Source organism: Anguilla rostrata, chromosome 15 (genome assembly GCF_018555375.3).
Source record: "Anguilla rostrata isolate EN2019 chromosome 15, ASM1855537v3, whole genome shotgun sequence".
Taxonomy (NCBI): Eukaryota; Metazoa; Chordata; class Actinopteri; order Anguilliformes; family Anguillidae; genus Anguilla; species Anguilla rostrata.
Genome location: NC_057947.1, coordinates 4,765,089 through 4,787,261, shown reverse-complemented (window position 1 = coordinate 4,787,261; position 22,173 = coordinate 4,765,089). Strand labels below are relative to the sequence as shown.

At 44.3% G+C, this 22,173-nt stretch overlaps 1 protein-coding gene across 7 annotated transcripts; it reads left to right on the top strand.

Annotated features, from left to right (window-relative positions):
- The first annotated feature begins 109 nt into the window (after positions 1-109).
- LOC135240608 (cyclic AMP-dependent transcription factor ATF-2-like) lies at positions 110-20,661 on the top strand. 7 transcript variants are annotated; one of them, XM_064310274.1, is made up of 13 exons: positions 118-263; positions 1,258-1,303; positions 1,465-1,535; positions 1,638-1,734; positions 1,814-1,932; positions 3,348-3,473; positions 7,784-7,962; positions 9,329-9,443; positions 9,628-9,717; positions 12,580-12,753; positions 13,562-13,768; positions 16,553-16,658; positions 18,489-20,661. In XM_064310274.1, the coding sequence occupies exons 3-13, from the start codon at positions 1,488-1,490 to the stop codon at positions 18,719-18,721; spliced, it is 1,494 nt and encodes a 497-aa protein (XP_064166344.1). In that variant the 5' UTR covers positions 118-263; positions 1,258-1,303; positions 1,465-1,487; the 3' UTR covers positions 18,722-20,661. The 7 variants fall into 7 exon arrangements, with proteins under 7 accessions (XP_064166348.1, XP_064166344.1, XP_064166350.1 ...); XM_064310275.1 differs by lacking the exon at positions 118-263 and adding an exon at positions 276-1,174; XM_064310278.1 differs by lacking the exon at positions 1,258-1,303 and having other exon boundaries at positions 110-263; positions 9,631-9,717.
- The last annotated feature ends 1,512 nt before the right edge of the window (positions 20,662-22,173 follow it).

Here is a 22,173-nt window from a genome sequence, read left to right as displayed (position 1 = left end):
ATCCAGATATGAACGTTAATTTTCCGGAGCTCTAATAATTTTCCACGCTGTAAGACAGTGTGTTTTGAAGTTAGTACACCGACACCTCAAAGATTTGGCTGCAGTGTATCTGTCAAAACACACGTGTGCACAGGGAGATTGATTACGTAATGTGTCTTTACTCCACTGACGATTACGGAAGATGCCCACAGCTTCGAAGCACGCACGTCGCGAGATCTGGGGGCAGTCGTGGGGTTTTGCGCGTGGAAAGGTTGAGCCCGTGGGTAAGTGTAAATACTCCATTTAAATTGATAGCGGTTGGAAACAAAGATATTGTACACGGGTTAAGTGAAATCCTACAGATGTTCAGTATTATCATATGATGCTCATTCTGAATTATTACTACATGCACGGGTCTGTAGTAATAATAATAGCTTATAATATGGCGACGGTGATTGCAGCCAGCTAGCGGTAACAGTGTGGCTAACATTACCCTCAGCCAAATCCAACCCGTAGGATACCTCAGCAAGAGAGGGGTGCTAACTGGCGAGTCAAAACAATCGATGTGTACGACAATAATTCGTGACATTGTTTGATTGATCGCTAGCATGTTTCCCCGTTAGCATTACCATTATTGCAAGAATGAAAATAATTTGCTTGGTAGTAATTATCAGCAGGCGTAAACGACAGCAGGTAGCTACATGGTTATCGTTGTTTCACCAGCTGACAACTTACCGTAGACAATGTTGCTATGATCTGTCAAGCTAGCTAATGCTAGCTGCCTAGAACTACCAGTATGGAACTGTTGAAACGTGCCATCAAAGCAGCTGTTTTCGCATATGAACAGTTAGCACAAGATCCACAGCAATGTAGCAGACACCTGCATTTGCTTGACTGTATAATTTTGACAGCTCGCACACCTGTTTTGGATGGCGGGCATAGCTAATCGTCGATTAAATAGAACCAGTTACCTATCTCGCACAGAAAGCCGAATCATTTTAGCGACTCTAGCTGAGAACACTTATCATCCAGCGGGTTCTGAGTAATGTCCTGATGAATCTGGGAAAAACAGCAATAAGAGGAAATGGGGGACTCCGAAATAAGATTGTGCGAGGACGATTCCGTAAAGCTGTGCTAATACTATATATGTACACGCCAGAATGTTGGTCAGAAATCGATCAGAAATGCCAGTTTGGTGAGTAAAGCTAAATAGAAGGCTGCTATGATAATAACGCTGCACATGCATTAATGTAATAACGAATATTGGGTTTATTATAGTTTAGCCGAGATCTGGAGCATACGATGGCCGGTGCAGTGTTAAAATGTGAGTAATAGTGTGCCGGTGTATACATTCACCAAAAAAAAAGAGATGTTGGAAACATGGAAAAGATTTAACGTCTCGTTTAGGAACGTCAATTGCTCTGCTAATCACTGTAATTTGATGAATTGTGATTCCTGTTCCCTTTGACATATGTTTTTATTCAGGATATAAAACGGATTGACTGAATATGAGTGATGACAAACCCTTCGTATGCACTGCTCCTGGGTGTGGTCAGGTATGCAAGACTTATACATGTTCACGTTCCTTATGCAAGAACTTTTAACCGGACACATTAACTCAATAAAAAACGCACTTTTATTTTATTTTATTTTAACAGCGGTTCACCAATGAAGACCATTTGGCCGTCCATAAACACAAACATGAGATGACACTAAAGTTTGGTCCAGCTCGGAATGACAGTGTCATTGTTGCTGGTAGGTCTCCGGTGTGGTCAATGGTTAAGCTGTTTTGGGTGTGAGAAATGAGTTTAATTTAATTGTTTAATTTTTTCAGACCAAACACCAACACCCACTCGCTTTTTGAAGAACTGTGAAGAAGTGGGACTGTTTAATGAACTTGCTAGTCCTTTTGAACATGACTTCAAAAAAGCAACAGAAGAGGACATCAAAAAGGTAATTTTCATTGTTGTGGAATGGCTAGAAATAAGAGCCAGTGTCCTTAAATGTGTAAGAACTTTAAGGGCTCCATTTTAAATTCAGAATTCCCAAATTCAGATGTATGTTTTGGAGCATTGCAGATTGATATTTTCATTATGATTTTTAGTGGTCACACTGGTTGGATGAAAAGGGGGCGGGGTTCTTTGTTTGGGATGTGGATTGGTGTACATGGCATAATGTTATTCTGACAAGTTTAAGGGGTCTAAAGATTACACTCCCAATAACCTGGGGCCTGTATAACGAAGCAGGATTACTCAGTTAGCTGGATAACTGCACTGAGAACCCTCCCGAAACTGGAACATGGATTAAAGTAACAAGAGCTGTTCCAGGTTTTACAGTTATCCAGCTAACTCAGTAATCCTGCTTTGTGAGGCAGGCCCCAGGTCTTAGCACTGAGTCAACCATTTGTGAGCGAGAGTCTTTGATAGGTGGCCTTTTTGCCAAAACATATTTGGCATCCACACATAGATCCATCATAGGACAATAAATAATTATGGTCTTTTCATTGTACAACCATTTTTAATGTTACATTGGGAAAGAAAAGGTAAATCTGTAAACATGCGATTGCAAAGAGCATCAGGACCACACAGGATCAGTCAGTTTTAAGTACAGGTGTGGTAATAATGTCAGTATAGACCTGCAGTTCAACACAGACAAGGTGGCCTAAATGCTATGGGCTCTATGTAGAGTACATAAACAGTAAAATGTTCTACTTGTGCAATATGATGACATGACGGCAAAACTTGTCTTTTAGAACTTGTTATCACTTCTATGTGATATGCACCAGTTATTAATAAAATGAATAAACCAGCAATGACCTCCGTGCCTCCGAGCATCCATTTCTCAATCGCTGGGTTCTGACATGTGTAACTTGAAACATTTTTGCATGATTTCACTTCACTGGCAGTGTAAGTGTGACAGAAGTTGCATTACTCAATACTGAATAATCCCGTTATTAGAATATGTAGAATCTGGGACGTTCCTGTGTCAGCTGGGCTGAAAGCATTTCCTCTCTCTCTGGTGCCCCCTGTGGTTGGCATTCTGAGCTACACACTAAGTGTCTTCCTCCGACTCCTGTCTATGTGAGCCTGACTTGTGAACTGTGATGTAATGTGAAGTGGCAGATGACATCATGTGCTTCAGCGAAAGACGTGTTTCGTTAGTGTCCTAATAATAGCTAAACTGATTAAGAGCTTTATTAATCCATGCCAGTGCTTTTCTTGTGTTGACTACCTATGCATTAAAATGGAGTCCTAAATGTATTACTCACTGTTTCTTGGCGACATTGTCAGTGCAAAGTTAATAACAGATTTTTGTTTTCTGTTTTTCTGTCTTTTTTTCTGGCTTTGGTGTCCTCTGGTGTACCCCAGCTCCCCTTGGACTTGTCCCCACTTGCTACGCCAGTCATCAGAAGTAAAATTGAGGAGCCCTGCGCTGCAGTCTCCCAGCGGGACAGTCCCCTGCCGCACCCCGAGTCCACCACCAGTGATGACAGGGTAAGGTGGAGCTGCCACAGTGTCTTTAGGGGCTCATGTGGTGGGCCTCCCAACTCTGACTGAAAAACTGACACCAGAGGGAATTACAGCAGCCAAATGTTTTTTTCAAAGTGGATTTACAATTTATTCCAAGGTTCAGGTCCATTTGTCTATGAGGAATTTTCAGGGCTGTGGGAGGTGAGGTGCTCCGGGTGTCAGTTTAGGACCTCTGCTTTTTAGTTAATTTACCTTTAAAAAGACATCAATGATAAGGTATTTACAATTGCGAATGACAAAAAACCTCTTATAGTTGTGTCAAAACATAATTCACAAAAAGGAGTAGAACATAAGCAATTTCTGGTTGTCAGAGAAATTAAGTAGGCGAGCTTCCAGTCATGCAGTATGAATTTTATTTTAAACACATTTTTAAATAAAACCCACAAAACTCCTACTATTGTCATAAATACCCAAAGCTAATTAAAAAAAAACACTGACCAGCATCTGAGACGGAGGTGGCAACACACACCAACAGGTTCCAGAAAGAAACTGTTTGGCGCATACCATATCCTTCACTTCTAAGCCTGTGAAGAAAGTTAAATATTTGCCATTTTGCAGTACCGGAGTCAACCACAATCTGTCATCTGCTTTCCTTATTGAGTTGTTGGAATGGACTTTTATATGCAGGCTAAGCAAAGGCTGCTGCATAGATACTGTAACTGTTGCCAGGGGGCAGCACCTACCCTAGTTACTGGTTTAGCCGCAGCTGTGGTTCATGGTAATCACATTGGCAGTGGACAACTGTGCCTTTATTAAAGAGGCCTGAGTTTCAAGCCTAGGAGGATTGGTTGGCTGTAACCGGGAGGTATTCTGTGTGCTTCACTTTTGGGTTTCCAATTGTGGACCTGTTTTCTTTGAGCCTTTTTTCCAGTTCATGTGGGAAGGTTTCGGTGCTCCTTTGTTTGCGAGTTAATAAACTGCGAAACAAGGCAATTATCCCTTTTCGTGTTTCCGTCTGTTCACCACGGGATACAGCGGCCGCCCTAGCCATGACTCACGCTGTTCACTGTTAAAGTTTTCTGGTTCATTTTCATTTTAGTTTAGACTTATTTAAAACTGCTGCCCACACATTAGCTCTTGCTGCTACAGTGCCGTTATGTGGTGTTTTGGTGATTTAGCTGGTTAAGTGGCTAAATTAATGGGACAAATAGTAAATATATGGCTCATCCAAACAAGATGCCACAGAGCGTTTTTCAGTGGGATAAACTGTGCTGAGCATTGACTGTAACATGTGTGTGCAGTGCTGTTTGGGCCTTCTCTCCTGTTTTTGTTTGTGTGTGTAAAGCAGGGGTGTCAAACTGGATGCAAGGGGGCAGCAGTGTCTACGGGTTTTTATGTTTTCCTTTCAGTCTGCTACCAGTTAAGGCCTTGAGAAAGTGTGTGGATTCCTTAGCCAATTAATCACTTATGTGAAGCGTGTGCCAAAAACAGCACAGAAAACCGGCAGACACTGCGGCCCGCCAGGACTGGAGTGTGACACCTGTGGTGTCCGTGCTTATGTAGACTCAGATTCCTCACAGTTCCTCGTGACTCAATGTAATTGTGCAGTTAAACATTAAAGATGACCGCTGCATGCTTCAGGGTACTCAAAAAAATACACAATAATGGCCATGAATTCACTCATAATTGTTCTTTCTTTTGCTCCTTGCAACTTGAATAACTGAATGTGTAACCTTTGATTTCCCAATATTTAACGGTCAGATTAGAGCACTGGTCCTGCAAACCTCTTCTTGGGTAATCCTAGCCAGATCCAGGTATTTGATGCATTCCACCTCAAGCACACCTGACACAACTGTAAATAAAGAATAGAATAAGCTCAGCTGTGCTGTGTTATATGGCTGAATTTAGCAGGGAACCTTATGGTTTCATGGTTTAATTCCACTTAGCCTTTAAGGACCGAACGTTGTAGCTTTACAGCAGCCCGCAATGCTGCCCTCTTAAATATGGCGCCTGTGTGTTGTAGTTACCTTGCGGTCATTTTTCCGTGTGTTCGTTGGGTTTTTGTAATGGCTAACCTGCTGCTGATGTGTGGGGTAAAAGCTGAGTTTGGGTTGACCTGCCACCATAAAGGCTGCTTTGACATCTCCTGGATGCATGTTGGTGGGCCACACAGTGGTGGTGGTGGTGTGGGTCTTTATTATTTACATTTTTTTGGTTTTTGATTAGTTTGCATTTGGTCCCTATTGGTTTAGGCTCAGATCTCTGGCTGGGTTTTTTTAAAGGTGCCTGTCCAACTGCTGCCTGCCTGTGTAGTTATATTGCTATCAGAACTTTAACATCGTAATAAAACACAATACAGGCAGTGATCTGTATTTTGTGAGTTGGAATGTTAATGCAGTTAATCGCCTAGTTAAGAGAATAAAGTTCTTTCATAGTTTAGACAAGTAACAGTCAGATTTTCACAGCTGGTTTAAGCTGCTTTTCTCATGTCTGTGAAAAAACTTGGCAGCAGTATTTATTCTTTCCCATGTTATTATGGTTGTATGCATTATTATAATGCGCTTTATTGAGAAAAATATTGGTGTACAGATCTGTGACAATGCACAGACAGATATTTCCAAGTGTTTTCTTTTTGTATTTTTTTCTCTTTTCACATCATAACAATAATCATCCAGAATTATTCACAAATTCATTGTTTTGTCATATATTATCTGGGGTTATGCTTCAGATTTGAACAACCGTTGTACGGATGTGAGAGTGTGTGATGGAGTGAGTTTTTTCTGTTAGTTGAGGCAACCATTATATCCAAAGAATAGAATAGAATAGAGAACTTTATTGTCCATTAAATATAAAATAAAATGGAAAATTTCCTTCAGCTCAATGCTCATTACAAGTGACACAGACAAAGGAATACACAGATTAAAAAACATAACAGCAAACATTGGACAACCAAACAAGGTCACTATAATGTCCTTCAAGTAACAACACCGTAAGAGATGAAGGACCCAGAGAATCGCACTGGTCAGAATAAGATCAAGCTTTGTCAACAGGCCCTCTGACAGCACATTTTATTTCCTTGCTTTAAACGGCATCAAATCATAAAGCTATTAGGGATGCATGTGTAGACGTTGATGATTTCCATGCTAATAGTGTTCTTGTCTGTTTCTAAGAGATCCTACTGTGTCCAGTTCTCAGAAGATGGTTACTATTGCACTTGGTCGGAATTTTATGTTTAAAGCTTCTGAAAGCATGTACAGTAATAACAAGTAATAGACAGATAACCTGTAGACAGGAGTGCATACAGTACAGATAGATGGGGCAAGTCCGCACTGAGGTCTACTACTCTGAAGAAAGCACAAAATTCTTGGCATCCTTAGAAATAAGTAAGGGTCCACAAAATGTCAATTCTGGAGCCAGTCTCAGTGATGAGTATTTATCTCCTCATAAGTGACTATAATTCACGGTTTATATCTTACTAATAATAATTATAATAATTATACTGATGCCTCCCTGTTTTTCATTAAAAGCACCCATGCAAGTTTTCTCATTCATGGAAGAAGTAGATGAACACAAACTTCAAATAACTCGTATGGGAACAAAATATCTTTATTTGTTTAGCAAATAAAGTTTTTTTTTAAACTTTCTTATTTTATAATTAAGCAGAGGTTTTGAGTATAGAGAGCTGCTGGGACTCTGCATAGCTTTACCCGTGAATTTGGCTGGTAAAGGGTAAAAAAAAACCTTTCTCTTGGTCCCAGGCTCTTTTTCACAGGCTTTTGTCTTGCCCTGGATTAGTTTCAATCTGGACTCTTTCACAAATGATAAAACTGCCCCATTTCTGTCAGAAACTGCCCCAGTGCTGTCTGAAACTGCCCCGTTTCTGTCAGAAACTGCCCCAGTGCTGTCTGAAACTGCCCCAGTGCTGTCTGAAACTGCCCCAGTGCTGCCTGAAACTGACTCATTTCTGTCAGAAACTGCCCCAGTGCTGTCTGAAACTGCCCCATTTCTGTCTGAAACTGCCCCAGTGCTGTCTGAATCTGCCCCAGTGCTGTCTGAAACTGCCCAGTGCTGTCTGAATCTGCCCCATTTCTGTCTGAAACTGCCCCAGTGCTGTCTGAAACTGCCCCAGTCCTGTCTGAATCTGCCCCAGTGCTGTCTGAATCTGCCCCAGTGCTGTCTGAAACTGCCCCATTTCTGTCTGAAACTGCCCCAGTGCTGTCTGAAACTGCCCCAGTCCTGTCTGATTCTGCCCCAGTGCTGTCTGAAACTGCCCCAGTGCTGTCTGAATCTGCCCCAGCTCTCGCTGCTTCTGAACCACGTGGTTATATTTCCAGGACGTTTCTCTGCAGCCCTCGTCCCAGCCGGCTTCCACCATCATCCGCCCCGCGTCTCTGCAGGTGCCCAGCGTCCTGCTGGCGGGTCCAGACGCCAGCCTGGTGGTCCAGCCCACCCTGCCCTCGCCAACCTCCAGCTCTGTCATTACACAGGTCCCATCCGCCAACAGACCCATAGTGTGAGTAACTGTACACAGGTCCCATCCTCTAACAGACCCATAGTGTGAGTAACTGTACACAGGTCCCATCCGCCAACAGACCCATAGTGTGAGTAACTGTACACAGGTCCCATCCGCCAACAGACCCATAGTGTGAGTAACTGTACACAGGTCCCATCCTCTAACAGACCCATAGTGTGAGTAACTGTACACAGGTCCCATCCTCCAACAGACCCATAGTGTGAGTAACTGTACACAGGTCCCATCCTCTAACAGACCCATAGTGTGAGTAACTGTACACAGGTCCCATCCTCTAACAGACCCATAGTGTGAGTAACTGTACACAGGTCCCATCCGCCAACAGACCCATAGTGTGAGTAACTGTACACAGGTCCCATCCGCCAACAGACCCATAGTGTGAGTAACTGTACACAGGTCCCATCCTCCAACAGACCCATAGTGTGAGTAACTGTACACAGGTCCCATCCGCAACAGACCCATAGTGTGAGTAACTGTACACAGGTCCCATCCTCTAACAGACCCATAGTGTGAGTAACTGTACACAGGTCCCATCTGCCAACAGACCCATTGTGTGAGTAACTGTACACAGGTCCCATCCTCTAACAGACCCATAGTGTGAGTAACTGTACACAGGTCCCATCCGCCAACAGACCCATAGTGTGAGTAACTGTACACAGGTCCCATCCGCCAACAGACCCATAGTGTGAGTAACTGTACACAGGTCCCATCCTCTAACAGACCCATAGTGTGAGTAACTGTACACAGGTCCCATCCTCTAACAGACCCATAGTGTGAGTAACTGTACACAGGTCCCATCCGCCAACAGACCCATAGTGTGAGTAACTGTACACAGGTCCCATCCTCTAACAGACCCATAGTGTGAGTAACTGTACACAGGTCCCATCCGCCAACAGACCCATAGTGTGAGTAACTGTACACAGGTCCCATCCGCCAACAGACCCATAGTGTGAGTAACTGTACACAGGTCCCATCCTCTAACAGACCCATAGTGTGAGTAACTGTACACAGGTCCCATCCTCCAACAGACCCATAGTGTGAGTAACTGTACACAGGTCCCATCCTCTAACAGACCCATAGTGTGAGTAACTGTACACAGGTGCCATCCGCCAACAGGCTAATAGTCTAACTGCTCTTCATATATGAAATGAAATGATTTATCTGTGTAGTGTGTCACCTTTACATAGATGTTTCAAATCTTATAGTTTTCCTTTTAAATAAGATGGGACAGCTGCTTGTCAGTATTTGTGGGTGATATGAATCATATGAGTGTTTTTTCCTGTTTTGTCTTGTGATTGGTGGCTGCATAATTTATTTGTGTAAAGAATATGCTCTTATTTGTCTGTAGCCCCGTGTCTGGAACCTTCCCCGTGCTTCTGCAGCTTCCCAATGGACAGACGATGCCTGTCGCTATCCCAGCATCCATTGCAAACCCAAGTGTGCATATTCCCACTACCATGCCTGTAAGTCTGACTTGTTTCTGTCGTGCACATGCAAGGCCTGTCAAACTCCGACCTAGAAACTGTTTTTATTTGAACCTATATCGCATTTCCTTTCATTACACAGGATTTGGTGGTACTGGAATGTACTTCCAGGAAGAAAAAAAATTGCTCACTTTGATGTGTTCTCTCTCCTTGTGTCTGTTAGCAGCTGGTCAGACCTGTCACCGTAGTGCCTAACGTCCCAGGAATCCCAGGCCCCTCATCACCACAACCCATCCAATCAGAGGCCAAATTGGTAATGCTCCTTCCTCTCGCTGAGCGTGTGTGTGTGCTGGCGGGGCGCGGTGATTGTCAAGTTCGGTTTCATTCACATCGATTGACAGTTTTCATTTACTAGCTAGAGTTTAAAACTGCTCATACACAGCTATAAAGCTAAGAAAGTTCCCTGCTAACTAGCCACTTAACCTGTTTCTAATATATTTCTAGTATATCCGCATTGAATCGTCAAATGAGTCTGCATACTGTGTGAGTAACAGCTCAGTCACTGTGCGAGTAACAGCTCAGTCAATATGAGTAACAGCCCAGTCACTGTGAGTAACAGCTCAGTCACTGTGGGAGTAACAGCTCAGTCACTGTGGGAGTAACAGCTCAGTCACTGTGGGAGTAACAGCTCAGTCACTGTGAGAGTAACAGCTCAGTGTGTGAGTAACAGCCCAGTCACTGTGGGAGTAACACCTCAGTCAGTGTGTGAGTAACAGCCCAGTCACTGTGTGAGTAACAGCTCAGTCACTGTAGGAGTAACAGGTCAGTCACTGTGCGAGTAACAGCTCAGACACTGGGAGTTACAGCTCAATGTGGGAACAGTGGTAGTTTATTTCTTCCATCAGGCAAACGTAGCATTAGATGTTGTTGTGTGGCAAACACACAATCTCCAGCTCTACTCAGGTAGTTTTAATGCCATGTGCTCATTATGCCAGCTGATTTCAGTCCCCTTGCAAAACCTGACTTTCCTGACCGAAATAAACTTTGCTAACGGAAACATGAGCATCAACAACTTCCAGAGCTGGCATGCAAAGGAATCCCATCTGCACATGCTTAGACATCAGGCAAGTGAGAGGTATCATACTCACATATCCAGCTCCAAAAGTGTCACACAGCCCACCTGCAGAGGGTGATCCTGCCCTGGCACACAGTCAGAGAGGCCCACTGTGCCTGCCCTGCCTGCCACAGAGCCTGTGGTCCTGCCCGCTCTCTCCACCCACCCCAAGGTCAGCAGCATACAGCCCCTTCCCTCTCCCCCAAAAGTAATACTGAACTGGGCTGAATCTAGTGGACTGTGCTGTTAAGCAGTTGTATAATAAAGTATATGAAACACCAGCAGATGGTGGAGTAACACCCCTTGGAAGAAGACTGCAATTAATGTTTCTTTCATATGTTTCGTTTGTGAATTATGGAGCTTTTGTTTGGGAGAATTATGCCATGTAGCAGAAACCTAATTTGGTGGAAAGATTTAAGTGGCATGAGTGTCTGTTTGAGGTCTCATGTTCCTCAGTGTAAAAATGTTCTCTTTTGTAAGGACGCAGAATGGTTCATTCATCTTCAGATTGTTTATAGCATATATATATATCTATATATATATAAGTCTATTGCCTTTTTTCCTGAGGTTGTATTCGGGTATGCTGTAACTCAGGTGTATGCTTTGTTTCTGCTGAAGAGATTAAGCATTTCCAGTAAAATATTGGGATTATTTTAATTTCGTAGATGAAAGCACTATTTTTATAAACAAAATATTTTACTTACCCATGTAAATTTCTATTAATATTGTGAAGGCTGTGTACTTATGCTGAATGTGGAAGAATAAATATGCAAGTTATTTTCTTCTGTCCAGGTCATTTTCTGTGAATATATTAGTTTTTCATAGTAAAAAGGCAACACTTCGACACGCCCAGGGTGGGGTTTGAACCGGCAACCCTCCGATTGCCAGACAATCGGTCTTACCTCCTGAGCTATGTCGCCCCAGCATGGTACAAAAGCTTCAGATTCCTGCCCTTTTCTAAGGAAACTTCCCAGTGAGTTATCCGAGTCCTCTTTTCCATAGGCACAGAAGGTGGTTAGCAATATTTACATATACAAAAGGAACATTAAGAATTATGCCTTTTGTTTCCCATTTTACCGCATAGACTTAAGATGTATTCCTCTGTTGTGACAGATCTCACTCCCATGATACACTTGACTAAAAATGTTAGAAGTGACTGTAAGCAGTGAACTGAAAAACCACTCACTACTCTTGCTTAATTGATGTCGTAACGGTATTTAATTACACAACACACGGCTCTCTCATAGTTCTCTATAAAAATGTTGGCTAGTTGGCTTTATACCTTAAGCAGTGTAATTTTATCCTGATAAATCGAGAGTTTGCAATGTAAAGGGCTTGAATAAAGGGATGGGATAGTATGACCCAATAGGCAGCCATGGATAATAGAGAACTGTGGTCAGGTTTCTCTCAAATCACTGCACCTTCATAAAGGCTTTAGTTGGTAACCTACTGCTTGCGTTTGATTGATGTCTGAGTAGTTTAGTCCGTTATAAATTAAGAGTATTTTAAGCGCAGCCACTGATAATATCCCTGTCTCCTGATGGCTGTCATATTCTGTATGCATCTGCGTGCACATTCTTATGATGTCAGTCATGTTTTATGATGCGTCGATGATGGTAAGGTTCAGTACCTTATTGATATTGTTTTTCCAGTACAATAGCATCTATAAATATATGTGTAATATGTGTCCTGTGACCTATGTTGGATTAGCAGTGAGCTGACAGTCTGTCGGATTAATGACAGCATTGTTGGAACACTTCCTACTCCGGGCTGCAGTGCATGCCTCAGGAGCACGGTAGTGAGATGCAGAGATGGATAGAGAGAGGTATGGAGAGATGAATAAAAAGAGAGAGAGGTATGGAGGAAGGAAAGAGAGAGGTGGCAAAAGAGAGATAAAGAGAGAGAAAGGTATAGAGAGGTAGACATGGAGAGGGAGGGAGAGAGGTAAAGAGAGATTGGATGTTCTTGTCTTCTCTGATTGGCTGTCCTCATCTCCTCTCTCTGATTGGCTATTATTGTCTCCTCTCTCTGATTGGCTTTTTCCCCCTCTTCTTTCTCCAGAGGCTGAAAGCGGCTCTGACTCAGCAGCACGCTCAGGTACCTAATGGAGAGGCGGGAGATGCCCAGACCAGTGCTGTCACTCATACTAATACTCCACCCCCTGCCCCAGCTGAGGAGCCCTGTCCACAGTCTCTGCAGCAGCCTGCCACCTCTACCACAGAGACACCTGTGAGTGTGAGTGTGAGTGTGTGTGTGTGTGTGTGTGCGTGTGCCACCTCTACCACAGAGACACCTGTGAGTGTGAGTGTGTGTGTGTGTGCCACCTCTACCACAGAGACACCTGTGAGTGTGTGTGTGTGTGCCACCTCTACCACAGAGACACCTGTGAGTGTGTGTGTGTGCCACCTCTACCACAGAGACACCTGTGAGTGTGAGTGTATGTGTGTGTGTGTGCCACCTCTACCACAGAGACACCTGTGAGTGTGTGTGTGTGTGTGCGCCACCTCTACCACAGAGACACCTGTGAGTGTGTGTGTGTGTGAGTGTATGTGTGTGTGTGTGTACCACCTCTACCACAGAGACACCTGTGAGTGTGTGTGTGTGTGTGTGTGTGTGCGCCACTTCTACAAACAGAGACACCTGTGAATGTGTGTGTGTGCCACCTCTACCACAGAGACACCTGTGCGTGCGTATGTGTGTAGTTGTGTCCCACCTCTAACAGAGACACCTGTATGTTTGTCTGTGTGTGCATGTTTGTACATATATGTTTGTGTGTGTATGTGGGTGTGTACGCATGCATGTCTATGTGTGAGAGTGTTTAAGTGTGTGTGTGTGCTTGCAGGTGCGAGTGTATGTGCTTTGTGCATGCATATGTTTGTGAGTATGTGCATGCATATGCTTGTGAGTATGTGCATGCATATGTTTGTGAGTATGTGCATGCATATGCTTGTCAGCATGTGTGTGTAAGTACTCGCGTGCATATGCACCGTCAGTACACTAATGACGCGTGGAGACTCGAGGTGACGTGGTGTGTTTGTGGCAGGCCTCCCCGGCGCCCCCCGCCCAGCACACCCCCAGCACGGGGGGGCGGCGACGCAGGGCCATGAGCGAGGACCCCGACGAGAAACGGCGCAAGTTCCTGGAGCGGAACCGCGCGGCCGCCTCCCGCTGCAGGCAGAAGAGGAAAGTGTGGGTCCAGTCCCTGGAGAAGAAGGCCGAGGACCTCAACTCCCTCAACGGGCAGCTACAGGTGGGCTAACGGTAACCCTAACCCTCAACGGGCAGCTACAGGTGGGCTAACGGTAACCCTAACCCTCAACGGGCAGCTACAGGTGGGCTAACGGTAACCCTAACCCTCAACGGGCAGCTACAGGTGGGCTAACCCTTACCCTCAACGGGGAGCTACAGGTGGGCTAACCCTTACCCTCAACGGGGAGCTACAGGTGGGCTAACGCTAACCCTAACCCTCAACGGGCAGCTACAGGTGGGCTAGCGGTAACCCTAACCCTCAACGGGCAGCTACAGGTGGGCTAACGGTAACCCTAACCCTCAACGGGCAGCTACAGGTGGGCTAACGGTAACCCTAACCCTCAACGGGCAGCTACAGGTGGGCTAACGGTAACCCTAACCCTCAACGGGCAGCTACAGGTGGGCTAACGGTAACCCTAACCTCACGGGCAGCTACAGGTGGGCTAACGGTTACCTAACCCTCACGGGCAGCTACAGGTGGGCTAACGGTTACCCTAACCCTCAACGGGCAGCTACAGGTGGGCTAACGGTTACCCTAACCCTCAACGGGCAGCTACAGGTGGGCTAACGGTAACCCTAACCCTCAACGGGCAGCTACAGGTGGGCTAACGGTAACCCTAACCCTCAACGGGCAGCTACAGGTGGCTAACGGTAACCCTAACCTCAACGGGCAGCTACAGGTGGGCTAACGGTAACCCTAACCCTCAACGGGCAGCTACAGGTGGGCTAACGGTAACCCTAACCCTCAACGGGCAGCTACAGGTGGGCTAACGGTAACCCTAACCCTCAACGGGCAGCTACAGGTGGGCTAACGGTAACCCTAACCCTCAACGGGCAGCTACAGGTGGGCTAACGGTAACCCTAACCCTCAATGGGCAGCTACAGGTGGGCTAACGGTAACCCTAACCCTCAACGGGGAGCTACAGGTGGGCTAGCGGTAACCCTAACCCTCAACGGGGAGCTACAGGTGGGCTAGCGGTAACCCTAACCCTCAACGGGCAGCTACAGGTGGGCTAACGGTAACCCTAACCCTCAACGGCAGCTACAGGTGGGCTAACGGTAACCCTAACCCTCAACGGCAGCTACAGGTGGGCTAACGGTAACCCTAACCCTCAAGGGCAGCTACAGGTGGGCTAACGGTAACCCTAACGCTCAACGGGCAGCTACAGGTGGGCTAACGGTAACCTAACCCTCAACGGGCAGCTACAGGTGGGCTAACGGTAACCCTAACCCTCAACGGGCAGCTACAGGTGGGCTAACGGTAACCCTAACCCTCAACGGGCAGCTACAGGTGGGCTAACGGTAACCCTAACCCTCAACGGGCAGCTACAGGTGGGCTGACCCTAACCCTAACCCTCAACGGGCAGCTACAGGTGGGCTAACGCTAACCCTAACCCTCAACGGGCAGCTACAGGTGGGCTGATCTCCCAGCCTGGACATCCGTACTTCATCTGCTTCAGTGCATCCCCCTGTTTTAGTGAGAATTTAATGCACCCCACCTGCATGCACATTAATGCACCCTACCTGCATGCACATTAATACATCCCTCCTGCATTCACATTAATGCACCCCACCTGCATGCACATTAATGCACCCTACCTGCATACACATTAATGCACCCCACCTGCATGCACATTAATGCATCCCACCTGCATGCACATTAATGCACCCCACCTGCATACACATTAATGCACCCCACCTGCATGCACATTAATGCATCCCACCTGCATGCATATTAATGCACCCCACCTGCATGCACATTAATGCACCCTACCTGCATACACATTAATGCACCCCACCTGCATGCACATTAATGCACCCTACATGCATGCACATTAATGCACCCCACCTGCATACACATTAATGCACCCCACCTGCATGCACATTAATGCACCCTACCTGCATACACATTAATGCACCCCACCTGCATGCACATTAATGCACCCCACCTGCATGCACATTAATGCATCCCATCTGCATGCACATTAATGCACCCCACCTGCATGCACATTAATGCATCCCACCTGTGTGCACATGAATGCACCCTACCTACATGCACATTAATGCGCCCCACCTGCATGAACATTAATGCACCCCACCTGCATTCACGTTAATGCACCCCACCTGCATGCATATTAATGCACCCCACTTGCATGCATATTAATGCACCCCACCTGCATGCACATTAATGCTCCCCATCTGCATGCACATTAATGCACCTCACCTGCATAATGATTAACTTGTGGGTCTGTGGCCATTAAAAGATCATAATTATCTCCCAGACAAAGCATAATTGAAAAAGTGCATTGTATTTATTTTATTTTTTTAATTTTCATAATCTTATAAACTTTGGCTGAAAGAATTTGAGTCGTTTTGGGTCATTTAAAAAAAATCTTGCATGGTAATCGGGACCTTGCCTATACATGATCATGGAGTTCATTAAATATATCAAAATAGTTGTGACATTCAGGTGCATCAAGACAAGTGTAAGACACTTTAAGTAAGTCCATGGACGCATACACGTCGATCAAACCAAAACAGACCTTTCAGGATCAATCTGGCACCTCTTCTCCAAAGTTTCAGTTTTTCTCAGTGTTTTGAGAGACAGTGGAAGAGGGCAGAAGTTCTGGCCCATAAAAAATGAGTCTTCACCATGTGGTTGACACAATGGGTTGCATCTGATTGGTCATGCTAAAGGTTTCTAATTGGGTTTCTACTTTATAGTATGCTGTGTTAGTACTTCAAAGTGACTTTCTTGTGCTGTGCTGTGTCTCCACCTCTGCAGAGTGAAGTCACCCTGCTGAGAAACGAGGTGGCTCAGCTCAAACAGCTCCTCCTGGCTCATAAAGACTGCCCTGTGACCGCCATGCAGAAGAAATCTGCCTATCACAGTGAGTGTTGTTACCTTACCTACACCCTCAAGCCAATCACAGTGAGTGTTGTTACCTTACCTACACCCTCAAGGCAATCACAGTGAGTATTGTACCCTTATCTGCACCCTCAAGCCAATCACAGTGAGTGTTCGCTTAACCGCACCCTCAGGCCAATCGCAGTGAATGTTTGCTTACCCACACCATCAGGCCAATCATAGTGAGTGGCGTTCCCTTACCTGTAGCTTCAGGCCAATCATAGTGAGTTATGTTCCCTTACCTACACATTCAGGCAAATCACAGGGAGTGTTCGCTTACCCATACCCTAAGGCTAAATAGAAACAGGAAAGTGTTGAATGCTAATATGAATCCCAGAGTGATTTTACCTGTTTTTCCTGCTTTTACCTACGCTGTGCCCTACTCTCGTATTTCATATGTGCCACACTGTGCCGTACTCTCATACTTTATATCATTATTTCCTACCTGGGGTTCTGCATTCTCAGAAGCTCAGCTTCAGAGTCCAAAGACAAAGTCCACAAGGAAGAACACTGTTTAAAAACACAAGTCACACACACAGGTGTAATAGATTACATGCAAGGAAAAGTCATTCATAATTGCTGGTTCTTTTTGGTGAAACTTTTGAACATTCTCAGTCACTCCTGAATATTCATGCTAGGCCATTTCCAAATGTGGGTTACCACAGCAGAATGTAGAACAATCACCACTCCACTCAGTATGACTTAGGTCTTGAAAACAAAGTTGGCAATAACTTCGTATTTTTATTTATTGTATTGCATTTTGGTGTTAGATCATCATATCGAGACAATATCGCTTTATAATATAATGCGAGAAGCCTTAAATGCCATGTTCCATTTACTTACAATGTCTCACTCATTATGCTACTGTATGTGATCACAGTTCATGATGGCAGAAATTGTTTCAGCTCTACAAAAAGTTGAATATTGTACGTTTTACTTCAGCTACAACTGCTCGCTGCAATAGCTTAGCACAAGCTCGACAGACTGATGCAATCTCAGTCAAATAAAACCATAACTTTCCCTCAGGATATACCTATGAGTCTGTGTTTCCATACATAATTTGGTAACTGTGAAGGGAATTTTTTTTTTCAGATTATTCTCATTTTGTGTATATTGATTACATCTCATACACAGAACAAATTTGAGCTGTTTTAAATTCATGAAATAAAGCATAAATTTTGAAATTTTTTTGGAATTTCAATTTCATTGTATTTAGTCGAATATAAAAGATGTAAATATCGCTAAACTTCCTTGGTAAGGCGTGACATGCTAATGCCTTTCATGCATATTTAGTTGGTTTTTCTAGGGTAAATGTATCTTGATGTTCCATTTAAGTACATGTAATCTTTTAATCCATGGTCCAAAAGCATCAGATAAGGGTGTGTATGAGCACTATATAGCATGTACAGGACAATGCATCAGTCAAGGGTGCTTAAAAGCACTATACAGCATGTAAGAATCAGATATGGGTGCTTATAAGCACTATACAGCATGTAAGAATCATATAACGGTGCTTATAAGCACTATACAGCATGTAAGAATCAGATAAGGGTGCTTATAAGCACTATACAGCGTGTAACAATCAGATGCGGGTTCTTATAAGCACTATACAGTATGTAAGGTGTGGGTGCTTTTAAGTACACATAGCAGAGTGAGAGTTTTTTCCAGCGCATATATGGCTGAGCACTTCAAAGGATAGTCAAGAGAGGGATGGGTCCCCTGGTGAGAGAGAGAGAGAGAGGGAGAGAGGGAGAGAGGGAGATGCATGGGCCTCCCTGGTGGTGACTGAGGCCAGGGCTTCTCCTTGTTCCAGACGCCGAGGATGACAGCGAGGTGATGTCGGTCCCCGGAAGCCCCCAGGCCGAGGCCATCCAGCACAGCTCCGTAAGCACCTCCAACGGGGTCAGCTCCTCCTCCGCGACCCCGGCCGGCCCCGCCCCCGGCCCCGCCCCCGCCCCCGCCCCCCAAGCGGACCAGAGCACGGAGGAGAGCCGACCGCCGGCGGGGGGCGACGCGCCCGCCCAAACCCAGCCGTCGGGAAGCTGATCGGACGAGCCGCCGCGTTCTTCACACGACCGCTGGGGGCGGTGCCGGAGGACCTGTCACTCATGCCCGTGTCAGAGACTGCTGTATTTATCTTTCCTGTTGATTTTCTGTTTAATTTAATTTATTTTTTTAAGGTGTTATTGTTTTATTTATGTTACTTAAATGCCAAATCCGTCTTATTTAAAAGGAATGGACACTCGGGACGACGTGAAATCCGGACCGATTTCTCATTTCTGTTTCCCGTGGTTTGCCGTTTACCGTTGATTGTATTTATTCGATTATTTAAATAATTCCATGCGCTTGATTTGTGGAAGCTTTTGAGCACCGTAAATGTTTTGCGTGTCACTTTCCAGCGGACGAGGCGGTGATTTGTTAATGGGACATTCCTACCAAAGTGTGTCCGCGAGCTCATTGGCTCATTCACTTTATGATTTTCCGTCGGTTTGAAGCACTATCAGGAGGCGTGAGGAGAAGACGTCACTTTCGTTTCGTTGCCTTCTTTCATTTTGCACATGAGGAAGAGAGGTTTTAAATATGTTTTTTTTTTTTTACAGATTTTGGCTGTATAGCAGTTTGAAGTCCTGGCTTTTAGAATAGGTTTTGATACTTGTCTTGTTACTGAACCCCCATCAATTTAAACTGAAATGGGGGGGCAGGCAGGATATTTTGTGTGCGTGAGTAGTGTGGCTGCCTTCGCAGTGGCGCGGTGTCGTTTGAATGTCGCCGGTTGCCTCCACTTGTAAAATAGTCTGAAAGGAGCAGCTTGGATTAGAAACGTGTGTTTTAAGAGCATTGCGTCGACTAACATTCCCTGTGTAGTCTGATTGTCACAGATGCGCTGATTGTAGGGTTGCAGTAATTCTTTTCTCAACGTTTAGACATCTCCTCGATGTTGACTTTACTAAATGTGCCATTAATATTTATTATTAAACGACTAAGACTTTATTTTGACTTGTAATGCTTAGACAGCCGTGTCCATTCAGTGTTGCAGTCGTGAAGGTGTCCTTTGTACATAATGAATTCATTTGAATATCAAATATGTTTTATTTACATTTGCTATATCATTTCTGCTTACTCACAACTTTTGGGTTTGGCAGTTGGTGCAATGAAAATTGTACTTTATTTAATTTACTTTTTTAAGTGTGACATTTTAGGAAACATTGTAAATGGCATTATTGATGATACATTTTGTTAGAGCCTTCCAGAGAATATGCACATTGTTTTTAATAGGATCGTTTTATTGCTGTACAAGTCCCACAAATAAGCTGTGTATATATGTGTGTGTGTGTGTGTGTATATGTATATGTGTGTATACACACACACACACACACACACATGCACACACACACACTCATAAAAAATCTAACCTTAACGTGAGAACTCCACATCCTAGAAACCAAGCAGAATACATGATTGCGTATTTTATATCAATAATCAGAATAAGATCTCATGCTGCTCAGTAAATTTAAAAAATGTATAATGTATTTATCAGTTAATGCAATTACTGACAATAGCCAGAATTAATTGTAGGTTACAGATCACTACATCATTATTTTAAATCCATTAAAATGTATTTGCTTACTACTGTGTAGTTCTATGAGACATTGCAGCATTATTTTAATCTTCTACTGAAAATTCTCACATTTAAGGTCGTTTGTACTTTCATTGTTTTGTGCTTTTTGCATGTGTAAATTCTCTGAGAGAATTAGACCAATATTTAAATAATGTCTCAGTTAAAGAAGTAAAATTGAACATGTTGTACGACCTTGGATTGTGGCCAGGTGATCCAAGCTTCATCACTGGTCTTGTAAGTAGTTAATCCTGGTTAACTGCATTAAAAGGGTGTGATACTGTTGTGTTGGCAGTAAACTTGTAACTTGTGAAAGTTCTGTATAAAATATAAAATGTTGGAATAAATCTTTTAATATCTCTTTAAAGTCTATTTTGGCTCGTTATGAAGTCTTTTATGGACTGTGAAAGTTATGCTGTTGAATCTGCCCTATGTCTCATATTGCATATATAAGCCTTTTTTTTTTACTGCTGAATAGGCACAGTATAGCTGAAATTGCTGTAAGAATCTTCTCTGATGCGCGCTGCCACCCTGTGGACAGTAAAGGAACACTTTACCAGCGCTATGATCTCAGGTCCATTGCTTTGTCAAGTGTTACCAGGGAAAGATCAGCTGACAGACTTTGACTGTCTTCAGGGCGAAACGGATTTTTCATCCAAATTAAAAGATTGTAGTTTCGATAGATTCACTGAAGTGGGATGGTGGACAGCAGGGCACGGCTGTAATATGGAGCTACTGTGCTGCGCTGCGATTCCCATAAATCTGACCAGGTCCCAACGGCAAAACTGGAGGAACGTCTTACATGGAAAATAAACTCCATTCAACCTCAACTCTTCACACAGGATGCCGACAGAAAATTTCCAGAACGTTTACAGGTTAAGATGTATGTGTGAAAAGGGCTTGTGTGGGGAAGACAGGAGAGGAGCTATAGCAGGTGTGTCCTTTAAAATGTCCGACAAGGGGACACTTAACCAGCAAAATAACCAGGAAAAAAACAGACAAATTTCCTGTACGTTTTCTGAATTCCCTGTGCTTGTGGTGAATGATTGTGCTTGTGGTGAATTCCCTGTGCTTGTGGTGGATGATTGTGCTTGTGGTGAATTCCCTGTGCTTGTGGTGGATGATTGTGCTTGTGGTGAATTCCCTGTGCTTGTGGTGGATGATTGTGCTTGTGGTGAATTCCCTGTGCTTGTGGTGGATGATTGTGCTTGTGGTGAATTCCTGTGCTTGTGGTGGATGATTGTGCTTGTGGTGAATTCCTGTGCTTGTGGTGGATGATTGTGCTTGTGGTGAATTCCCTGTGCTTGTGGTGGATGATTGTGCTTGTGGTGAATTCCCTGTGCTTGTGGTGGATGATTGTGCTTGTGGTGAATTCCCTGTGCTTGTGGTGGATGATTGTGCTTGTGGTGAATTCCCTGTGCTTGTGGTGGATGATTGTGCTTGTGGTGAATTCCCTGTGCTTGTGGTGGATGATTGTGCTTGTGGTGAATTCCTGTGCTTGTGGTGGATGATTGTGCTTGTGGTGAATTCCCTGTGCTTGTGGTGGATGATTGTGCTTGTGGTGAATTCCCTGTGCTTGTGGTGGATGATTGTGCTTGTGGTGAATTCCCTGTGCTTGTGGTATTGTGAGCTGTTCTTCTCCATCATCCACTTCAGGACAACCTCTCCCCCCCCCCCCATCATCATCGGTTACCTGAAATAAATCCTTCAGCTACCTACAGCACCAGGAGATTAACAGCGAATACAGGAACAGGTATTATACATCCTACAGCTTCATGAAGTACCAAGAGATAAACAGCTACTACAGCAACAGGTATTATACATTCTACGGCTACCTGCAGCATATCAATTGAATGTCTAAATAACTTTGATCACTATTTTT